The 22,736-nt window shown below is 39.0% G+C and overlaps 1 protein-coding gene across 3 annotated transcripts in view; it reads left to right on the top strand.

The window, feature by feature from the left end:
• Nucleotides 1-19,390, top strand: part of BTBD3 (BTB domain containing 3) — a 34,562-nt gene extending 15,172 nt beyond the window's left edge. For 2 of the 3 annotated variants that reach the window (XM_014827320.3, XM_044748134.2), the window contains exons 2-5: nt 10,757-11,027; nt 11,515-11,605; nt 12,168-12,286; nt 15,370-19,390. In XM_014827320.3, coding sequence (XP_014682806.1) covers nt 10,885-11,027; nt 11,515-11,605; nt 12,168-12,286; nt 15,370-16,402 — 1,386 coding nt within the window. In that variant the 5' untranslated portion in view covers nt 10,757-10,884 and the 3' untranslated portion in view covers nt 16,403-19,390. Of the gene's footprint in view, nt 1-4,169; nt 11,028-11,514; nt 11,606-12,167; nt 12,287-15,369 lie in introns of those variants that run through there. The other variant, XM_014827319.3, reaches the window with a different exon arrangement.
• Nucleotides 19,391-22,736: the final 3,346 nt, after the last annotated feature.

Raw genomic sequence — 22,736 nt, 5'->3', positions numbered from 1 at the left:
TGGACTTGGAAGTGTTGGACTTGCTCCTTCCTCTTACATAATGATTGACAGCCGTGTGTGGATGTGGTGCCGGTAGCTCTTATTAGGAGGTATGGAGATGCAGGCCTCAGAGAACTCAGTCTAATCAGTCAACGTAAGGCAAGATGGAGTGTGGGAAGCATGGAGAGAGTCTGCAAGCACTGGGAAACCTTCCTTGTTGAGGTGTCTTGGGACGGCATTGTGCAGCTTGGATACGCTTCCGATGGGTGGGGTTGAGGGAAGAATGGGCAGTGAGGATGGCGGGAAGCAAGGGGCTCATTTGCAGTGCGGAATAGTCTTGTTTGCAAGGTGAGTGAATGAAGAGGACGAGTCAGAGAGCTTGGAGTCGCGTCATGGCATTGCAAACCATGCGGCTTCCTCTCCTGAGAAAGGTGAGACAGAATTTCTTCCCTCCTTCCTGGATAGATGCTTGGTCCACAGTCCTGGCCTGCTGATAGAACAGAGACCATCCTCTTTTCACATGGTAATCTCTTCAGGGAGAGCAGCCCAGAGTAGTTGGTTAAGACTTGGCCACATGCCACTTAATAAATATGCTTTTTTGTTTCCTTTTTGATGCTATGTTTTAAATTTTATGAGAGCATGTTACCTTAAGAAATACTGACATCATCTAGGTCTTCTGTACTGAACACTTAGTGGGTCATGGCATGCCTACAGCTGGCTAGTAAAATGTTTATGCCGAGCCCTGACTCCTGTAAATTTTGGTCCCTATTTTCAGACTGTTTGCTCTTCCTTGGTCTAGTTCCAGTCGTCATTGTTACCATGGATCCTGTATGAGTCCATGTAGCTCTTAACTGTGATGAAGTGATTTGCTTCTCTGTGTTATTAAAAAAATAATAATAAAGTAATTGTTAGGTTGCCACTTTTTGAAGACGTATTTTGACTTGAATGCTTTTGATCTGCTCATTATAGTTAAGGTACACATGTAAATAATGCCTACCTATTTTTATGTGCTGTAGAGATTGAGGAAACCCAAATTTAAGAACATATTTCCATGAATAGTCTTGACTTTCTAAGTGAGACTTATTTGAGCATTATTTTATGAGCAATTAAATTATTTTATTCTACACCTCTGGGCAGTTCAAGAACTGACCTACTTATATGGTAGCTCTTAATTTAAAAAAAAAAGACTTGCTGAATGTATTATTAGAATTGAATTTTTGTTTGAAATACCTTATTTTTTTAGTTCTGACATATGCAATGAAGTTAAGTATAGAACCCCCTGAGCTTTGATTCCCAATACAACAGCGTGAGAGATGGAAGCAACAAGGGAGTACTTTATCAGTGCCAAATAATTATTTCCTGCAGCAAATGGAAGCCGTCTCTGAATGGTGCTTGGTGTTTATATAGTTAAGGTTATGCCAACATTTACAGTACAGTGTGCCTTTATATTCTGTCCTTCACAACAGTCATGGGGAATTGTATACTTTAAAGCTAATTAAAAGTAGCATAAAACATATTTTTTGATTTGGACTTAAAACAGAACAGATTTTACTTTGAGTTTTTGCCAGAAGCTGGTTTCTATAATAATCCTCTGTCACAGGCTTCTAAATCTACTTGAATTTTTTGTTAGGCAATATTTTTGTGACTCAATTTAGAAGTGTATGTGCCTTTTTCCTTTTCACTTAGTGGTCCACTCCAGAAAAGATACGTTAGAAAGTGAGCGTGAAGGTTTCTTATAACTTCACATGTGTTCGTGTTGTCCCAAAGCGCACAATTTCTTAGTGTAGCGAATTTCTTATTTTTAGATCTTGTATTGTTTGCTTAAAATAACTATATTTCATTCTAGTCACATACATTGTAAAAATGAAGGGAGGCATTTCATTAAAAATTAATCGAGGCCCTTGTGAATGTGTGTCTTATGATGGTCAAAGTGCACAATTAGTAACTGGTCTATTCTTTTGCTAAAATAAGAAATGAAAGTTTGTTTTTCTGGCCTTGACTTTACCAAACCTGTCCTTTTCATTTTACACTGATAAAAATTTAAAGTATAAGATCGGGGCCTGCCTGGTGGCATAGTGGTTAAGTTCGTGCCCTCTGCTTTGGTGGCCCAGGGTTCGCAGGTTTGGATCCTGGTCATGGACCTACTCACTGCTCGTCAAGCCATGCTGTGGCAGCATCCTCCTTACAAAATGAAGGAAGATTGGCACAGATGTAAGCTCAGGGCCAATCTTCCTTACCAAACAAACTGAGATAATTTATGTCGTTACTTCAGGCATTTTAGCGGGTGGTAGTAATTGAAGGGTAGGAGAGCAACACTCGTTTCTAAGCACCCTTGAGTGACTTAAGGGCACAAGACACACTTAGGCACTTGTATGTAGGAATCTTTTTTATCTTGTAGAACTTTTTCACTGAGAGTTGTGGATGTTGGGGAAATTGGTCTGTGACACATACCCATTAATAATCAGGATTGATATAAAATATCTCTTGGTTTGAGGATTCTCTGGATTTTTTCTTCCCATCCCATGTGCTCATTGGAAAGGATGACTTTCCCAAATAGATCATGGCATTCTTTGGTTAAGGATATAAGTGAACAAGAGTTTTGGATTTTAATGACCTGATTGTGGAGATGTTTTCGGTTATTATCTTCCTAATCAGGAAAAAAAACTCACTGGCAAAAGTAAAAAAATGGTTATCTATGAAACAAACTTTTTTCTTTGACTGAAACACGTTATTTTTCTCCTCTGTCAACTAAAGCCAACAGACAACGTGGAGAAAGCTACAGCAGTGGTTGGGCAAGGTTTTTTCCGTTCTACCATTTCCAGTAGGATTAATGCTCCTGTTAGATCAGAACCCTCTTCGGGCCTTCTCAGAGGAGACCTGATGCCTGATCTTACTTTTCTTTTGATAAATTGTTTTCAGGCACCTAGGAGAAAGTCATACATATAATGGGATCATTGTAATATAATATTTTTACTTCCTAAACTAACATTTTAATATAGATTCTATTTTTTCTGAAAATAGTAATTTCTAAGGAGTCATTTAGCTCCTGGTTTAACCTGCGTATAACATTCTTGTAAGTTAATAAATCTTAGATTGATTGATAAAGTATCTTAAGCAAATATCACCCAGAGGGTTGATAGGCTTCTCCTAATCAGTTTTATGTACAGTCATGTGTCGCTTAACGATGGGGATATGTTCTGAGAAATGCGTTGTTAGGCGATTTTGTTGTTGTGTGAGCATCATAGAGTGTACTTAACACCAACTTAGATGGTATAGCCAGTACACACCTAGGTTATATGGTACTAATCTTATGGGACCACTGTCCTATACTTGGTCTATCGTTGACCAAAATGTGGTTATGCGGCACATGACTTTATGTGTATAGTTGTGTGCCATGAGAACACGTTAGAAATATGTTAATACTAGAACTCCTACTAGACCCGGCACTGGGAATTCTCATTTTGGAATTTCCATGTAGACTTTGTACCATATCATCGGTTGTCATAGTAGCAGTCTCAATTGAGAATTGTGATTATATACTTTATCAAATGACTACTCGATGAAAGCTCAATTATTCTAATGTAGTTCAGCCAGAATTCTGAGCCATCATCTTGCCTGGTTAGGGGAATAATTAACCAACCTAAAGAAGAGAGTCCTTTCTTTCTATTGAATTGTATATTTACTTTACTGACTGTAGGATGCTATCAGTGTAAGACACGCCATTATTTTATGTACCAAGAAGAAAGGGGAACAAAAGCCTAATAGGTATACTTATGAGATGCCATCAATTGTAAGATACAACCCAATTCCAGAGATGCTAAAATGGGGGGATGGGAGAGGAATCTTAGAATCAATAAAATATGGCACATATATATACACATAAGAGTTTGAGTTGGGCATTGATCGTAATCATAATATTAAAATGTATAACTAAATCACTATTTTTGCCACACATTATACAGATTCTTTAATAGAAGTGGAAAAGAGATTATGTAGTCAACACTTTTACACATGAGGAAACTTAGTATGAGATTGAGAGTATGTAAAATTAGCAGTTGGTTACCTTGTTTACCTTACCTTGTAAGTATCTTAAACTTTACGAAAGAATTCATAGTAGTATTCCTTTAAATAGCTATCTTTAGAGTATCTCATGATAAATTTTCTATATTCCTTTTCAAGATCATCTCATTTAACATATGATAGAGAATGATTTGGTATTTAGAGTTGTTTAGTATTCCAAACAAGGTACACATAGACACAGCTATAATCATCAAGTATCATGTTAAATGCCATATGGAATGTTACAAAGGATCATTGTTCCTGCCTTCAAAGAATTGTCACAGTCTACCTTTTGGCGTTTTTCCCCCCAAACCTAAAGTGTAATTTACGATTAATTGGAGCTCTGTGGTAAAAAGGAGACGACTTAGTGAGACTGTCCATGAGCGGTATCCTTCCAGGCAGTGCTGAGGTGTGCCTTGCTCAGATACTTGTCTTCGGTATCACCCTTGGTGCTAGAATTCAAACTGGGTCATTGTTGAGAGAGGCCAAATTGAGTTGCTAGTGTAGACATTGCTGGGTGGCTACCTTTGGCCTCTCTTTAGGAGCGGGGTACAGCAGGGCATCTGTCAACAGATGGTCTCACAGAGGTTCCAAGTCACTGCACGCATCCAGCCTGTATTGTGGGTTCCAGGCGCAGATTTGGGCATTGAGTGGGGACCTCATTACAATCCACAACACAAATCTTGATTATTGAACCTCACCTACAAAATCCAACCAAGATCACAGCAACCTGGGACCTGCTTGGCTCGTGGTGAGGCTGGAGCAAGCCTGCAGATGGGATGAAATGTCAGGAGCTGTGAAGCCTGGAAGATTACAAGGGCAGGGAGCCAGATTAATCTCTGGGTTTTTGTGTTTTGGCAGATTGTATCACAAATGTTTCCTGCTTTGGGTACAGTTGCTACTAATAGTGGAAGTTTACCTTTGCAGAGTGTTTTCAACTTTTATCAAACACTTTCACAAGCCCATAATCGTGCTTTCACAATATGTGGGAAAGGGATGAGAGCTGGATATAATTACCCCATTTGGCAGATGAGGAAAATGGGGCACATAGATATGAAGTAACTAACCTTAAGGTCACTTGTCCCTGGCTCTTGCTTTTTTGACTATACCTTGCTGCCAATCCTTGACTCCCTAGTTATTTCCAGATTTAGAAAGCATATAGTCTGTTTTCCAGCAGCTGCTGCTATCTTTAGGGACTACCAACATTTTGTTGCCCATTTTTTTTACCTCCTAAAATCACAACCATAACTTTTGCTCGGTATTGAAGAGAAAAATAAGCAAACACAAAACACTCTTCCATCATGATTTACCAGGTTAAATTACTCTCCTCTGTTACATTCTGTGGATAATTTTTGTAAGTGATGTATATCTCTTCAGTCCACCCTACTGTATTTAATCCTCACTTAACCTCATTGCTATAGCTGTTTAGGTGTCTTGTAGTAAACCAAATACAAGCCCAGACAAGGAGTCCAGAGTTAGAGCAAGTTAAACAAGAGTTGTCAGCATCATTAGTTGTTGACATAGAATTTGTTGGTGTTAACCATGAATGGCAGGTTTTGTAACTTTCATTTGACCTGGGGATCCTCTTTTGTTTATGAGCAGCTTCCTCGGGGCTGCTATGCTTTTATGTTCCTCCCTGTTACAGTTTCTCTCCATTTCTTGCCACAAAGTGTCCTTCCAGCTTTCTTCCTGCAGGGTGTGGAGTATCTATGTTTGTGGTTTTCATTTCTAAATTTTGCACATATATTTTCCTTTTAAAGTAGATTAGAAATATGTAGATAAAGCATTATGTAAGGATGTGGAGTAATTACTGTGGATGAAAATTAGAGTGAGTGGAACAGATAAAATTAGTCAAGCAGTCAGGAAATCTGCATTCTTGTCCAGACGTTGCCCCACTACTTAACTATGGACTTATCACAAATCCCTTAATCTTCTAGACACCTAGTTACCTTATCTGTGGGCCCAAGTTGCATTAAATGATTTCTAGAGTCCCTTTCAGTTCCAAAGCTCATTCAGCTCCTCAAACTGAATAAACAAGATTCTACTAAATAAAGGTAGGATGTCTGGCACACCTTCCAGTGGTGAAGAGGATGGTCTAAATGAGTTTGGATTCTCTTGATAATTTTGTTACTATTGGGAATTGAATGAAAAGAGGTAAAGGTGGTTGAACTTTCTGACAATTATAAAAATCTTCTGAAACTCAGTATTATTAGTTGACCTTTTAAGCTTGGTTCCTAAACTTGCTCACAATCGCATGCCTGACACCTAATACACTGTATGATCAGCATGGTTTATTTTGGGAAAACTTTCACAAAAGATTGATGGGCTTCTTGACCTATTTACTTCATTAGGGCAGATTAACTGTGTGTCGTAGCAGCTTTAAAATTCAAGAGATATAGGACCAAGTAACGGCAATACTAGTTGGAAAAAAATTTTAGAGATGAAATTTGACAATAGACATTGGGCTGGTACCCTTTATTATTCTTCAGCCCAGTGGGTGATGTTTCTGGGCTATAGATTCAACAGATGGGTTTTAACTATTTATATTTAATTTCAAGAGGAGGAAAGGAGCCATAATTTGTGTTCAATGAAATAGAAATGAAAGCAGAGAATAGAGTGATACAAATATTTTGTATATTCAAATTGATCTTAGATTTTCATAGTCTTTTTATTGTGTTCCGAGTCATGAATTACTCTGAAAGATGGATGACAGCTATGGCTTCTCTTTCCAGAAAAATAAATGCAAACTCCCAATTTTGCCTGCAATTTGAGGGATTTCATGGGCTCCAATGGGTCAATGTAAACTTGCCTTCTTCCTCATTTGGTGGCTTCTGGTCCAAATTCTTGATGGAAAAGAACCCTGGAATGTTAAACCTTAAAAGCCCTTAGAAATAATCAATACCAGTGTTACTTAAACTGTAGTCATGAAATCAATGGAATGAATCAAGACCAGCATTAAAAAGAAAAGAAAAAAAGAATAAAATAGAAAATGTCAGAGTGTATCATAACATGCTAAGAGTAAGTTTTGTTTTGTGAACTCTTTCCATTTGTATATGTGTGTGTGTTGGTCCTGAGTCCGAATATAAAATACATTTCTTACCGTAGATTGATGGTAATGTTTGAGAAACACCCATCTATTCTAGATGAACCTCTTCATTTTGTAGCTGAGGAAACTGAGGCCCTTAAAGGCTAAATGATTTGTTCAGACAAACACTGTTTCCCATCCTCCCGCACACAACCCCATTAATTTTTAGTGGCCAAGCCGGAACTGAACCAGATTACTTGATTGCTAATTTTGCTGTGCCACAGTGCTAATTTTTTTTAAATAGAATTGTGAAGTAGATTATTTAAAAATACTAAGTGGTTCATCTGTTTTACATTTGGCATTTTTTAATCCTTTATTTTCCTCACTAAAATCGTCTCTCTTATTATCTTTTAAGATAATCTAGGCTTGAGCTTCTTCTTTCTAGAGAGTTGAGATATTTTGAGGCCTCTCACTTGGCTGTCTACACGCCTGAGTTTTGAGATTTAGGGCCTGATCAGAAGAATTTCAGAATAAGATGTGAAGGTGTTAAGTTTTATGTCCAAGCCAAATTAAATTATTTTGAATTATTTGTCCATTCACTTGATAATTGAATGCAAAATGTGGCACCACATGTTGGTACTGGATCACTGGGGAAAGGCTGTAACATTCGTTAGTTATCTACACGAGGTTCTCTCAAACCTGAATGTCATACAGATTACCTGGAGGGTCTTGTTAAAATGCAGATTCTGGCCCACAGTCTGGCTGAGATTCTGAGTTTCTAACAGGCTCCCAGGAGATGCTGCTGCTGCTCCTTGGACCACATTCTGAGTGGCAAGGACCTTGTGTCACCTGCCCATTACCATGGTAAGGAAGATCTCAGTTGTCATTTTAACATTTCCATACTTTTCAGATGGCTGCAAAAATTCAAATATTCTTATTTTTTAAAAATTGGATTAGTTTTTGTAGTTACTAACATAACTTTAGAACAGCCATGCTTTCAGTCCCTACATCTGTGAGTTGTAATGCCCCCACTGCAGCACTGTTCTAGGTGACTCAGACTTAGCCCTGCTTCATTTTACTAGTATATTCAGGCTTTTCCACAAAACTTAATTTTCCAATTAACAGAAACGTTTAATTTCGGAAGGAACGTTTTCTAAAATATATAATATTCTTTCTTCAGCTATTACATGCGTTTTCCTTTTCTTTTTATTTTAGTGGCGTTAGAGCACTGTTTGTTTCAGGCTTTCTTGGTAAAGGATATTGAGCTGTATGTGAAATGAATAAAAACCACAAAGCCTCCTAAGGTCTTGTGTCTGCTTTTTATGCTTTTTCTATTTTGTCTGTCCAGCTGCCAGTTATGAGGATGTCTGTCTCAAATTAACTCGTATCCCTTTCCATTCTAGTTGATTATTCTCTCACCTGAAAAGCTGAAAAGCCAGCTACGGATGGGCTTCATCCCAGTCAGAAGGACCTCCCTGTCCTGGGGGCTTTCCTAGGAAGGTGGTGGTCAGCAAGTTCAGTAGAAGTTGGGAGGGAGAGAAAGCTTTTGGTTTTAACCATATCCTGAATAGTTAGCTCATATAGGAACTCATTTGTTTCTTCTTCATGCCTTTCTCCACGTGCTTTTTAAAACTAGTTTCGAGATCTCTCTCTTTCCAGCATTGTGTTAGTGTGTTTGAAGGCGATTTGGAAGTATGTGTATGTATGTGTGTGGTAGCCCTGTGATTGGGAACGTGATAATTGTGACAAATAAGCAGCGCTTCAGGGTCCATCTAAAATGGGTGTGAATAACCTTGTGCTAAAGATCACGGTTCTCTTACACACAGTCTGTCTTGCTTTGCTTTGCAAACAGTTTTAACAATAATAATGATGACAAGAGGATATTCCTTGGTTCAGTTTAGTGATTTAGGATCCCAGGGATTTAAAGCCTGATTTCTGGTGTGTTGTGTTTAGTAGATTCTGAGTTATAATAGCAATTGAAGCTCCTGTTTGTGGGGCCCTCACTCAGCCAGGCATTCATCATTCAGATGAGTGTTGTGCCACCAGCAGGGCTGTGGTCAGGAAGGGGGCATTAGATTGGGGGGCGGGCAGCACATGGCTGCTGCGTTCCAGCAAGTGAGAGGAATCCAGATATTGGGGGAGATTGAGCCTCTTCATTAGTCTCTCTCTAGAATAGATAAGCATGTGCGGAACCTACAGCAGGTGTTTTTGTTTTTTCTTAGCTCAACAAAGCTAGAAATTGTTAGAGAATTCACATCTATGAAAACCGCATAGTACTTTATATCCTTCTGATTCAAAGCAGAGAGAACATGTTTGCATTTTAACTAGGCAGCCTCAGAACATTTATCATTTTGAATAGCCTTATTGTTGGTTTTGTGTTAGAAGTTGTGGATTATATTCTTTAATTTAAAATTATGACAAGGGTAAATGTAGCCATAACATTTAGGTTGGATTTTGAGATCCTGAACAGGGCCTCATCTGGCATATTTTTAGTCAGTTACAACCTTTAAACACTGATTACTGATATTACCGACGCTGGTGTTTTCTCATTTGAATCTTATTTTTACATCTAGAGTTTGTCTTATGTTTCAGTGCAGCTAAGCCTACTAGTGTAATCTTAGTCTAATTAACAGTATTTTGTGATCTGGGACTCTTGTCAAAGATCGTTATAGGAGCTAGAAAACATTGGGAGGCAAAGTGCACACATGACTTCTCTCCTTTTGCTGGAGACTGTAACTTGAATTCAAAGAGACTGAAAAAGAAGAAAAATAGCATTCTTTTCCATTAAGCTGTAGTACATATGTTTAGTATGGTTTTGCTATTAATAATCCCTTTTAGCTGGTAGAATGGAAGATTTTGTTTGATGTATTTGAAACTAAATGCTGCCGGGATAAAGATTTTAGTAGAAATATAGACTAGAAATCAGTCTCTACCCTTTGTTAATTCATCCTGCTTGTTTAACTGGAGAAATAAAAATGTACATCTACTGAAGAGAAATCTCTGGGCGTAAACTCTTCCTTTCCTGTTTTCAAATATATTTCATAGGTTTATCTTACGTAAATATACAGTAATACAGTACACAAGAGAAAGCAACTGCTGTTCCTTTAATATCAGAACTATGCACGTTACAATAGGTGTCACTGTTTTGCTTGGTCCAATCATGATTGGTGACTTCAGCTATTGGCTCCGAGCACTGGCTGTCTGACTCCATCTGCAGGGCTGTAATACCTACTCTCCTCCGATCCATTCACCACACAACTTCGGCCGGCTGAACAGACTCGCGCGGCTCCAGCACATCTTGCTAACCTAATTCAGAAAACAAGTGCCACGGCTCTCTGCCTGTCATCTTTGCTCAGTGTAGCATTTTCAGGTGATCTAGGAAACTGGGTTATTTTTATGAGCAAATAAGAGAAACAGGAATCATGATGGGGATGTATTTAACAGACCCAGTACTGGATAAAACTTAAAGCCAGTTTCTATTCAACATAGTGAAAAGGTCACCTTGCCCAGCTGAGAAAAGAAGCAAAATATCAGCGTGTTGGTTTCTGTTAACATCTTAGCTCATGCTGGCCTCTTTTCCTTGATGTTTGCACCAATTTGGGATATCTGGCTATAAAGAGAGACACACTGTACTCATGGTAGATGACAAGGAAAAGAACATGAAATGTCTCACCTTCTTCTTGATGCTTCCAGAGACGGTAAAGAACAGGTCCAAGAAAAGCTCGAAGAAAACAAATACCAGCAGCAGCAGCAGCAACAGCAGCAAGTTGCCTCCAGTTTGTTATGAAATCATTACCTTGAAGACTAAAAAGAAGAAGAAGATGGCTGCTGATATATTCCCCCGTAAAAAGCCAGCCCCCTCCAGCAGCACCACTGCCCAGCAGTACCACCAGCAGAATCTCAGCAACAATAACCTTATTCCGGCCCCCAATTGGCAGGGCCTTTATCCCACCATCAGAGAAAGGTAAGTGCCGGCAGGGCCAGCATATTTACTTTAAAAGTTTTCCTGTGTTGAAGTTTCTGCTTTTGCGTAACCTGTAATGTATTTTAACGTAAATCTGTGTTTCCTCTTTTCCCAGAGCTTTATTGGTAATGGAAAACTGCCCTGTATCTTTTCCAAAACAGTACAGCTGTTTTCCTCTTAGATAAAAATGTTTTTGCAAGCTGTAACATTTAAGTGACAGGGTTGTGTCTATGGGCCATAGAAGATAGAAACCTTTTATTTGTCCTTAGTCTAATGAAAAGTTTGGGTAACTTTTTTTAACTTTAGTTACTTTCCATGTGTTTGCAATGATTACAAATAGTTGTTTAGTTGGAACCTTTATTTGTAGTTTTACCCTGAAGTTATTAAACTCTTGCTTAGCTTGCAGATCTTTTGTGGGTTTTGTGTGTTGGGGAGGGGGTATTAAAAACTCGGCTGCTGTGAATTAATGAATTGCCTCTGTTTATAGAAATGCGGTGATGTTCAATAATGATTTGATGGCAGATGTACATTTTGTGGTTGGGCCACCAGGTGGGACTCAGCGGTTGCCAGGACACAAAGTAAGCAACAGCTGCATTACCCATTTAGTTCTGAGATTTACAAAGAGGGACCCTCTCTGAGCCTGGAACTTGGGGTGGGCAGCTTGCCGATGGCAGGCAGTGCATGTTGCACCCGACCACAGAGACGCAACAGCCTCTCCAAAAGGCCTTGGCCACGCTGAATTTTTTTCTTTGTTTCCTTCTACCCTGCTTTATATCCCGAATAAAAACATCCCCTCTTAACTCTCTGGTCATGGGAAGTTGTGACAGGTTGGGAAAGTCATGTGTTTACTCTTCCCCTAGAAATCAGTTAGATAAGCTTTTATTTTATTTATTTATTTTGTAATGAGGGAACTTGTGCATTAATCTGGTTAATCCTTGAGATAATTAGCATAGAGACAGGTTTGCATGAACAGCTACCTTATGCTTTCACAGCAAGATACCCTGTACCTTGACTTTCTCAAAAGAGCAGGTTTAGGTCTCTATGCCCACTAAACCTGATTGCTTAGAGTTGTTATTTGGGATTGATTTGAGAAAATGCTTTCAATTTAGTGCATGAAATAAGATTTCCCTTTCTCTACAGTATGTTTTAGCTGTTGGGAGCTCTGTGTTCCATGCAATGTTTTATGGAGAACTTGCTGAGGACAAAGATGAAATCCGTATACCAGATGTTGAACCTGCTGCTTTTCTTGCTATGTTGAAGTAAGCATCATTCGTCTGTTGGGAAAGAGTTTGTTTATGCTGTATTTGTACTCTGCTGGTTTCACAGTTAAATGTAAGTTGTGTGTCACAGAAAAGGGAGGCTGATGAAGAAAGAGGGTGCTGCTTACCTTGTAAAGGTTTTGGAGAAAACTGCTGTGCATCCCTCAGTAGGAAGCGTGTGGAATGGTGCGGGCATTTATGTCACACCATGGCGTGGGATTTGGGGGCAAGTGGCACATATAGTGATTTGATTTTTAACAACTTATAATTAAAGAAAAATAACTTCCTGGTATAGGTACTACCTGATCGAGTGTGTTCTCTCTGGAAGCATTTTGTGTGAAGAAGTCTTTAAGGACGTAAATTAGACTTTTGTTTCACAATTCCAGAAATTATATACCTTGTTTAAATACCACCAGTTAGGAAATTTTTTAGTTTTCTAGGAGTTATTATTTCTTTTTAGCAAATGTAAAACATTTTTTGTTGAAGTAATCTGATCTTTATGCACACGTACTTACGCATACTCTTACATAAAGTCAGATAACGTTTCTTAAGGATAAGCATTTGCATTTGATAGTAGAGGAAAAGTTTTTGAGGGAGATGAATGGTTTTCTATGGATTTATACAGAAAAACTTTAATTGGTAACATAGCAATGTAAAGCTATAAGATATATTTATTAAAAAATAGTTTTATGTTGCATGAGTCTTTTTCAGAATCCAGTACATATTAACCAGGTGAATAGAATTCACTTCTTTGACATGTGCTGCTGCTAGACAATGTGATAGTCCAGTCCAGCAAGTAATTAAAATCCAGTAATTGTTCTAAATAATATTTATATGATTTTTGTTAAATCTTTATTCTAGCACACCAAGTATATCAGAGTTCAAGGTTATCTGCTACTGTAGGGATTTCACTTCACTGGAATAAATATGTTTATTGAACAAATTACTCAGGGGGTCAAGTTGGACAGTAATCCCACAAATGGTTAAAATGTTGCTATGTATTGTCTGCTGCCTCCTGAAAAATAAGTATTACAGTTAATTCTAGAAGTTAAGCATTATAGTTATTTAATAACTTATAAGTATTTAATTCTTTGTTCGTGTTATAGTTTTGAAATCTAATTGCTGCTGACTAGAACTTTCGCAGTGGGAGAGAGGGAAATTAAAGGCCAGTGAGCGTGTGAGGTACCAAACGTAAACTAATCCACCGCTTTTAACCAACCAACACTGTGACCTTTATAATCTTTTAGAAATATACGTACAGAAACCAATTTTACCTGTCAGAGTTTTTGCTTTGTCTTGCTTTTTCCCATCAAGTCGGCCTGGCGTATTTGACATTATCTGTTGCGGAGGAGAATGCTTACACTAGTTCAGCATTTTGGCTTCACTGCAGTTGAGTAGTGTTATGTTGTTCCAGATATATACGTAATTAGGAAACATGAGTAAGAAACACAGAGAGTTTTGGTTCAGCTAAGTCATTTGATTCATCATTTGACAAGCATCTTTTCTCACAAATACATTGCCTAGAAGATATCTTGATACAGCTTTTTAAAATTCTCCGTGCAGTGCACGTGAAGTGGTAAGAATCAGAAACGTAGTAAGGTGCCATTTGCTGCTGTGCCATAGTGGATCAGTACAGTGTTGTCACTGGGGATAGGGGAGGCCAGGTTTGCCTCACTCCTGCATCGTGGGTGAGTAGCAAGTACACCTGGAAAGGGGTTTGTCAAGAAAAAGGGACGATTGCTCACTTGACAGTTCTAGGGTCAGAGCTATAAAGTGCTGACTGTGCTCGAGTCCTCCCTGCAGTCCTGATTCTCGGGTCAGAGCATCACCAGCTGCAGGAGTTTTGTCAAGTGCTCTCGCTGGTCATAGGTGGCTTAAGGAGAGAAAGGGCTTCTGGGAAACAGAAATACAGGTTCCGTTTGTGATTGTGGACATTTTTCTTACTGCCATCATTGTGGTTTTTTAATTTTTTACGGAAGCCCTTGCGAATTTCTTATTATGTGTGGAAGGAAAACTATGACTTACTATGTGAAAGGAAAACTTCACAGCAGGCAGCCAAACACCTTAGCTGGAGACATTTAGAAATGAAGTATCAGTCTGTATTTTTCACCTGTATGTAGTTCTCACTGACTGTGCTAGTCAACCGCAGAATCTCATAGAAGCAGACGGTTTCTTCCTTCACATACCATTTTGATCAACTGCCATCATCCCCCAAAACATCAAGAAGTGTTTTATCTGCTAGTTGAAGGACACTTCACAGGAACACAGAGATAGTGCATATTTAGGTTTTCTTACTTTGTCTTTTAATTAAATATATCTGAAAACAAGAATTCTTTAATTTTGAAAGGGGAATGAATGTGTCGGGGAGAAGAGTTTTTTTTTTTTAAAAGCCAGATGCAAAGCCTATGTTGGATTCTTTGTAAAGGTAACTGGAAGATCGTTTTGAAGTCCATATTTGATAATATATTGAATTTGGAGCTACTTGAAAAATATCTTATTTAATCTCAGGTTTTATTCTGTGGTTAGGAGAAATCCAAGTCATACTGAGTTAAAAGCATTAAGATATAGTCGTTGCTGACATTACAGTATTAAAGGCATTTGTTTCTATCTGAATGTGCAGAAAAATTTTAAAGTAAAACTCTCTCTCTCTCTCTCTCTATATATATATGTATATTTTGCTCCTAAAACATGGGGGATTATACTTTGATTAGATATAATACAGAATATGTAATAGGTTTTGCTATTTTTTTCTTAATATTAACTATCTCTGATATGCAGTTCTTTCTCTAACAGTTCTAGTATCTTCTGATTTTGTTGAGAAGACATTGAATACAGCTTATAAAATAAAGTCTAGAATGGGTAACAAAAAGTTAATGTCTTTGGTTATACAAACTTACTACTGGGTTGAAGTATTAATAGTTTATGAATATATTTTAGATTTTTCTTTAATCCCTAGTCATTTTTGTAACAACTATCACATAAGATGATTTTCTTGGAACTCAGTTGAAAATAGTTGCATCTTTTCTTGCTCGATGCGCTTGTTTTGTGAGAATTCCGTTTACATGCTGTGTGCTTCCTTTCAGATATATCTATTGTGATGAAATTGATTTGGCTGCTGACACAGTGCTGGCTACTCTTTATGCTGCCAAAAAGTACATTGTCCCTCATCTCGCCAGAGCCTGCGTTAATTTTCTGGAGACCAGCCTGAGCGCCAAGAACGCCTGCGTGCTCCTCTCCCAGAGCTGCCTGTTTGAGGAGCCAGACCTGACCCAACGTTGCTGGGAGGTCATTGACGCCCAGGCTGAGTTAGCTCTCAAGTCTGAGGGATTCTGTGATATTGACTTCCAGACACTAGAAAGTATCCTCCGCAGGGAAACTCTGAATGCCAAAGAAATTGTGGTTTTTGAGGCAGCTCTCAACTGGGCTGAAGTAGAATGCCAGCGACAAGATCTAGCTTTGAGCATTGAAAATAAGCGCAAGGTCCTTGGAAAGGCACTTTACTTGATCCGCATACCCACAATGGCCCTGGATGATTTTGCAAATGGTGCTGCACAGTCCGGAGTTTTAACTCTCAATGAGACCAACGACATCTTCCTCTGGTACACTGCAGCCAAGAAGCCCGAGTTGCAGTTTGTGAGTAAAGCCCGCAAGGGCCTTGTCCCCCAGCGCTGTCACCGTTTCCAGTCGTGTGCCTATCGGAGCAACCAGTGGCGCTATCGGGGCCGCTGTGACAGCATCCAGTTTGCAGTTGATAAGAGAGTGTTCATCGCTGGCTTTGGGCTCTATGGCTCCAGCTGTGGCTCTGCGGAGTACAGCGCCAAGATTGAACTCAAGCGGCAGGGCGTTGTCCTAGGGCAGAACTTGAGCAAGTACTTCTCAGACGGCTCCAGTAATACCTTCCCTGTGTGGTTTGAGTACCCAGTGCAGATTGAGCCAGACACCTTCTACACAGCCAGCGTGATACTGGACGGCAACGAACTCAGCTACTTCGGACAAGAAGGCATGACGGAAGTTCAGTGTGGGAAAGTGACAGTCCAGTTTCAGTGCTCATCGGATAGCACCAATGGCACTGGGGTACAGGGAGGGCAGATCCCCGAACTTATATTCTATGCTTGAACACTCCCCGAAGCAGTGTGAGCCCTGAGGAGCACATCTGGTTCCTCCTTGCTTGATGCTTAGCTCGTCCGCAGATACGTGATAAGCGCAGGGAATTTGTGATGAATGAAGCTGTAGGCAGTTTCTTATTTTTTTCAGCCTTTTAATTATGTACAGGCAAAAGTGCAGCATTCAGCTTTTAACTAGATGCTTAGAAGAGCCAAGTTCTTACTAAGACTCTGTGGGGTTTAGAGTGCGTCTGTATGCCTGGGGAGATTTTGTGCTCTTTTCTAACTGCCCCATTGACCTCTCAGTTTTGTCCCCCTAAAGAAAATTTTTGGATCACCTTGAATTTCCTTTTGGGCTTCATTTTGACAAATAGAAATAAATAGTCTAAAATAATAATGACAAGAGTTATTTTTAAACAGAACCCCTCTTCCCCAAAAAACAGATAGACCTCAGTGTACAATTTTGAAAGAAGTTTTGCTTCATAGTAAGTAATAATTTAGAAAGTAGGCAACAGTCATGTTTAGCTCTTACGTTATTTCCTTTTAAATATTTTACTTCTGGGCATTGCTTTTTCTTAAACCCTAAATTCATGAGATTGTTATATATTAAATACTGCAGAGTGTCAATGTAAAATAGGAAAATAAGAAATCAGATGTTTGTTTAGACCGTGACTTCTGCTACAAGCAGATTTATATTCTTTTAGTTTAGAAGACAGAATATTGCAGTACAGACACTTCTTTTAGAAGTAACTCAATTATAGAACTTTATTGTCGTTAGAAAAAAGTTGCAGGCCTATTAATTTAAACTAAAACAGTTTAAAAAGAAAGCCTGAAAATGTCCCATACTACAAATAGTTTAATTGGTGGCGCATTTGAATACACAGTTTGGAAAAGTCAAACTCTTTTCTTCTCCCCGCTTAACTTCTGATCCCCACCATTTACTTGTTTTCATAAGTCATACTGTATAGAATTCCTATTCCCCTTTTCCCATTAAAAGAGGACCAAACAATTCTTTAGATGAATGGAATAACAGTTTTGTAGCACTAGATGTTAATGTCATAAGATACTTTTATTCATTGATTTTTTTTTTAAATTTGAGATGTACTTTACCTGATCTTTGACCACATACTATCTTCTTAGTTAATTATAATTCTGTCCTGTTTCTGGACTGCTAGAATCTGTCTGGCCTCTGGCCATCTTAAAGTGCCAATATATGCCTGCAGGGTTTTAAAAAAATGTTCTGGGGAGATGCACTTGATTATACCTAATTTTAATGCATCAGCATCACATCCTTCTCTCTTATTTGTCCATGGATGATAGAAACAAAGGAGGGAAAAGCTCATCAAAAAGTTCTCCTCCAGTGATGGCTTGTGATGTTTAGTGCCTGTGACCCTGGTAGTGTCCAGTGTGTTCACTTCCAGTTGAAGTATCCATGTGTTTCTGGGCAGCTTTTCTGCTCAGTGATCCTGAGATGGCTTCCCCCGCCACCCAGAGTGTGGTCCCTGGCCGCCTCCTTCTCCTGCTCTACGAGCCCAAAGCTGGCTTGTTTGGAGCCAGGGGTTAGTCCTGGGGTGGGTATGTGTGCGTGGGCCCCTGTGCGCATGCAAGTGCGTTTACTGACTCAGGAATTGCCTCCTCCCTGCCTGGCCAGTGAGAGGTGGGACAGAAACGGTCCCCCTGCTGGCCCCAGCAAAGCCCCAGTGAGTGACTGTCCTTATCTTATCACTGTGCTTCTGGGCCACTTCTTCCCCTGTAGACACAGGCTTATTGCTTTTGGCCAGCTTCCCTGATGGAGGAGAACACTGGATTATGGAAACGTTCTTATCCCCTTTGCCATCACCTATGTCTGTTGGCATGGACGATCAAAGCTGTTACTGGTGATTATAGATGAGTATTCCCAGGACAGCTTTCTAAAATTATCAAACAATTATTTCTTATTAGGGACATGACAGATAGGAGTGTTGGCAAAACATTTATGAAATAAAGGTACATTTTTAGTTAAAAAATAGTTCTGCAAAGGATTTTGTTTGTAAATTATGGTTAAACCTTTCAGTAACTCACAGCTACCATGCAAATTGGTAGACTATGTACCTGATTAGAAGGCACTCGTTTTTAGGCCAGAGGAGAAGAAACGTTATTTAGCACTAATTTCATCATATGAGGTTTTGTTGGGGTGGGTGCGATAACCTTACAGTGAAGATTGTTCATTCAGTAACACTCACTGTCAGTGCTTCTGTGAGCTCAGCTGCCCTCCGTGTGGTGAAAGCCGCGTGAGATCCTGTACACTGGGTATAGAAGAACTTAATTTTGTGTTAATTACTATGACTTTAAATTTTTTTCAAAAAGACAGTTCCACCATTTAATTGGCTGGTGCCAAGAGCTGTGGGTTAAATTTGAAAATTGTATTTAGAATAAGAAATTTTCTATTGTAAATCCTATTCTCCCTTCTGCATTTTTAACAACATGGCATGAAGGCTAGTGTGCTTGCTTTATTTTCTTTGGTAATCTCGAATTTTGTAGCTTTTAAAACTAGAGAACATTGTTCTGACAAGGCGGGCAACTCTAGTGTATAAACACAACTTTATTAAACAGAATACTCTGTAGATGCTTTTCCCGATGTATCTGGCAGTCCTTGTCATTGTTCGTATTGGGGATAAGGGGAACTAGGCTAGCGGTTCTAATGTAACATTCTTTAAGCATATCTTAATATAGTATTTAAGTAAATGGTCTAATTTCTACATAATTATTGCACTGAAATGTCTTTTTTGTTTTTTAAGGTGTTTAAATAAGCTCAGCTAATTCAAGACACTAGCCCCTTGTGCATCAGAGTGCTTGAATTTAGTAGCTTACAGCATTATTTATGAAGGAAAAATCTATAAATATGAAGTACCTCATGTTGAATGTTATTGTACTGTATTTTTAATGTAACAGTGCAGATCTTGTTAGACACATGAATGTGTATAATCATGTTAAATGCAAATAAAAATAAAACTGGTTCATAGATTTGTTTTCCTTAGTATTTTTGTAGGTCCCTTGAAATAGTAAAAAAATCATTCTGGCACTTTTGGTGCCACTGCCTTTTACAGAGATGGTTTTGCAGGACCATTTGTTTGCTAAGTATTCAGATATCTTTGATTCCTAAGAAGTGAAAATTTGAGGCAAAAGCATAAGAGAACAATGAATATGTTAATCAATTACATTGTTCGCAATTTGACTGTTGAGGTAATGAGAGGGAGTGAATGGATGCATTTATATTCCCCTTATGGCATTTGTGGTTGGCTGGCATTCTGCCGCTGTAGTTGCTCAAACGTCTGTGGATCTCACTGGATGTAAGGGGGTATTGATACATCTAGCTTTAGATGTGACCAGTGCCCCTTCTTCCTGCTGTGTTACAATAGCTTAAGTCTAGGAATAAAAAAAATAAATGACATATGAGACTTCTGAATATAATTTTTATGTGCTCAACTAGTTTTCCATTGCATTGCCCTGTATCAATTATGTATATACACAAATACATTCATGCATAGTCATATACACACACAGAAATATTTTTTCTCTTCAGCTTTCTGTTGCTTTTATCCTAGAGTTTATTGTGAAACCGTGTATTTGCTTAACCACTTCATCTACTCAGAGTTCAGTTTCTATAGCATACCTGCTCAAAGGATTTTTGGAATTATTCCAAAGAATAAGGGAACTGGAAATAGCCCTTCTCATCAGCTTAATTACAAATACCCCTTGAACTGCAAAGCCTGGGAAGAAAGCAGGAAGGAGGAAAGCTTTCTTGAGGAACTAAGCAGTATGAAACTTGGGGGCCCAAACAAGCAAGTGGCCCTGAAAACCTGTGGTCATCCTAAGTGTTCATTAGATTAGGGCTTTGTGTGCCTTTGAGGTGCTTCAGGAGAAGCTGACTACACTTTTTTTTTTTAGCCCTGAGCTAACTGCTGCCAATCCTCCTCTTTTTGCTGAGGAAGGCTGGCCCTGAGCTAACATCTATGCCTATCTTCCTCTACTTTATACGTGGGATGCCTACCACAGCATGGCATGCCAAGTGATGCCATGTCCGCACCCAGGATCCGAACCCTGGGCCGCTGAAGCAGAACATGCGTACTTAACCGCTGTGCCACCGGGCCGGCCCCTGACTACACTTTTTGATTTCTAATTAGTACATTTCAACATTCTTTCTGAGCCATTTACATTTATTGACCAACTACTCCCTTTGCTCAAAACTTCATGTTTTCTTTCCCTTTTTAAGACTGTATCATCTAACAAAACTAAAAGTGGGAAATTTTTCAAATATAGAATTTCCTCATTTATTCCATAACCAACATAAGCACTGGTGAGAAGAGCTTTTCAACCAAGACATTGTCAGGTGAGATGAAAATATTTGTGAGGAAGAAGAGGTGAAGACGCTAGTGACCTTGTCACATACCAAGCAGTGTAAGACACTAGCAGCTGTAGATGGGTTGCTGAAGAATCTGAGTACGCTTTCCCAACGTGGGCATCTCCCCCTGTTGCTTCTTCTGAACCGTTTTTGAGGGAGGGTGGTGGGCAGGGTTTAATTCCTATTTATGCAGACCCTAACTGTCCTTATGGTCGTTTTCTATTTGCCCGTTTACTTAAATGTCCATTGGACAGTAATTTTACCAGCAGATGCTGCTGTCTCATATTTTGCTGTCTAAAAAGTCCCTAATCTTAAGATAACATAGTTAAACAAAACACCCACTCTTTACCTTGTCAACTCTATAGTTTAAATAAATCAGGTCATAATTAAAGTTACCTATTAGACTACTGGTACTTAAACAGTGGTTTACTCCTACTGAGTTCTCCTTAAGCTGTTCTGGGTAGTAACCAGTCTAAGTGGTATGAAGGAGGGGCTGTTGACTTCCAGAATGATGTCCTTTTTTACTTCGTGTAACAACAGTAACAAAATTATTTCAAAATTAAGGTATATGTTTTGTTTTTATGACTTTGGTGAGTAGTTTAATAGATTCTCTTTTACATTAGTTTTAGAGGATTGAAATTATACCTGAAAAAATTTAGAAATAAGGCATACGAGTGGCCTTGTTAATTTTAACATGAAATGTTGCATTAAACCTTTATGAACAGCATATAGCATGAAGACCATTTTGTGAGAAACCAGAAAGGTCTATGAGATAATATTTTGATATGTAGCAGTTTTTACTCTGGGGCTGTACAATTTGCATTTTCCTTCCTAAACTACTATGTTCAAAAAGTCAAAAGATAATGACTAAGGAAGCTGCAAAATAATCTTTCAAAGCTTGAAGCAGAGGGTCCCACGTTCTGCTATACAGTAGAATACATAAAAAATGTACTTTCGACAAACATTCTATGCATCTTACAGAATTTTCGTTTTTGTGGTTGTCTTAACCAGTTCTAAACTTTATTTCGGCACCACTTTATAATAGTGCTGAAACAAACTCAGGACATCTGAGACAACAATTCAAAATTAAAGAAAAATTCCAATTCTAAGAATATTTGGAGGCATTAATGGACTGATGGATACTTACTGTTTCCTGGATAATTTAGCTCCTGAGGAAAGAGATAAGATCTAATAAATCATTCAAAGGATTAACCCAACGTTTATTCATTCATTAATTATTTATTGATCCTTTGCCTCATCCCAAGCAATAGGAGAGGTGCTGGAGAGTCAGAGACCAGTAAGACATGGTGTGTGCTTTCAGAAGCTTCTGGTCCAGTGTAGTGCTGGCGTGCTGTTAGCACACAGAATCATGGATTGCTGGCCTCCCTCCCCAGAAATTCTAATTTGGTGTATCTTGGATGGAACCTAAGAAACTGCTAACCAATGAGCTTCCATACCGTCCACAGGTCACTCTGAGTGGCGCCGGTCTAAGTGAGTGGTGGGTAGGGAAGGGTCCTGTACACGAATAAACCAGTAGTGCTGAGGGGTGCTGGAGAAAACCTTTGGCTGCTGGGAACCCTGACAGGGCATCTAGGTTAGCCTCGGAGTGGAAGAGAAAGTATTGCTTAAGCTGGGTTTTGAAGGGTGCATTAGAATTATCTAGCAAAGACTGGTGATGCTAGTTGGAGGGAGGGGAGAGGAATGAAGAGAATTCCAGAAGAGAAGCAGCAGGGGCGTAGATTGGCAAACAGCTCAATATGGCTCGAGTGGAGGGCACATGTGGAAGAACAAGGCCTCCACTGTGTGCCAGGTATGGAGCAAGATCATGAACCGTGCAGGAACATGAAGCCTTCGTCTGTTAGGCTAAACTAGCTGGCTTTTATCCACAGAATAAGGCAGTGACATTGAAGGGATTTGAGACAGAGGAGAGGACAGTTTTGTGTTTTAGAAACGTCTCTCTGAACTC

Source organism: Equus asinus, chromosome 15 (assembly GCF_041296235.1).
Source record: "Equus asinus isolate D_3611 breed Donkey chromosome 15, EquAss-T2T_v2, whole genome shotgun sequence".
Taxonomy (NCBI): Eukaryota; Metazoa; Chordata; class Mammalia; order Perissodactyla; family Equidae; genus Equus; species Equus asinus.
The sequence above is the reverse complement of the archived record's forward strand: the minus strand, read 5'-3'. Positions and strand labels throughout refer to the sequence as shown.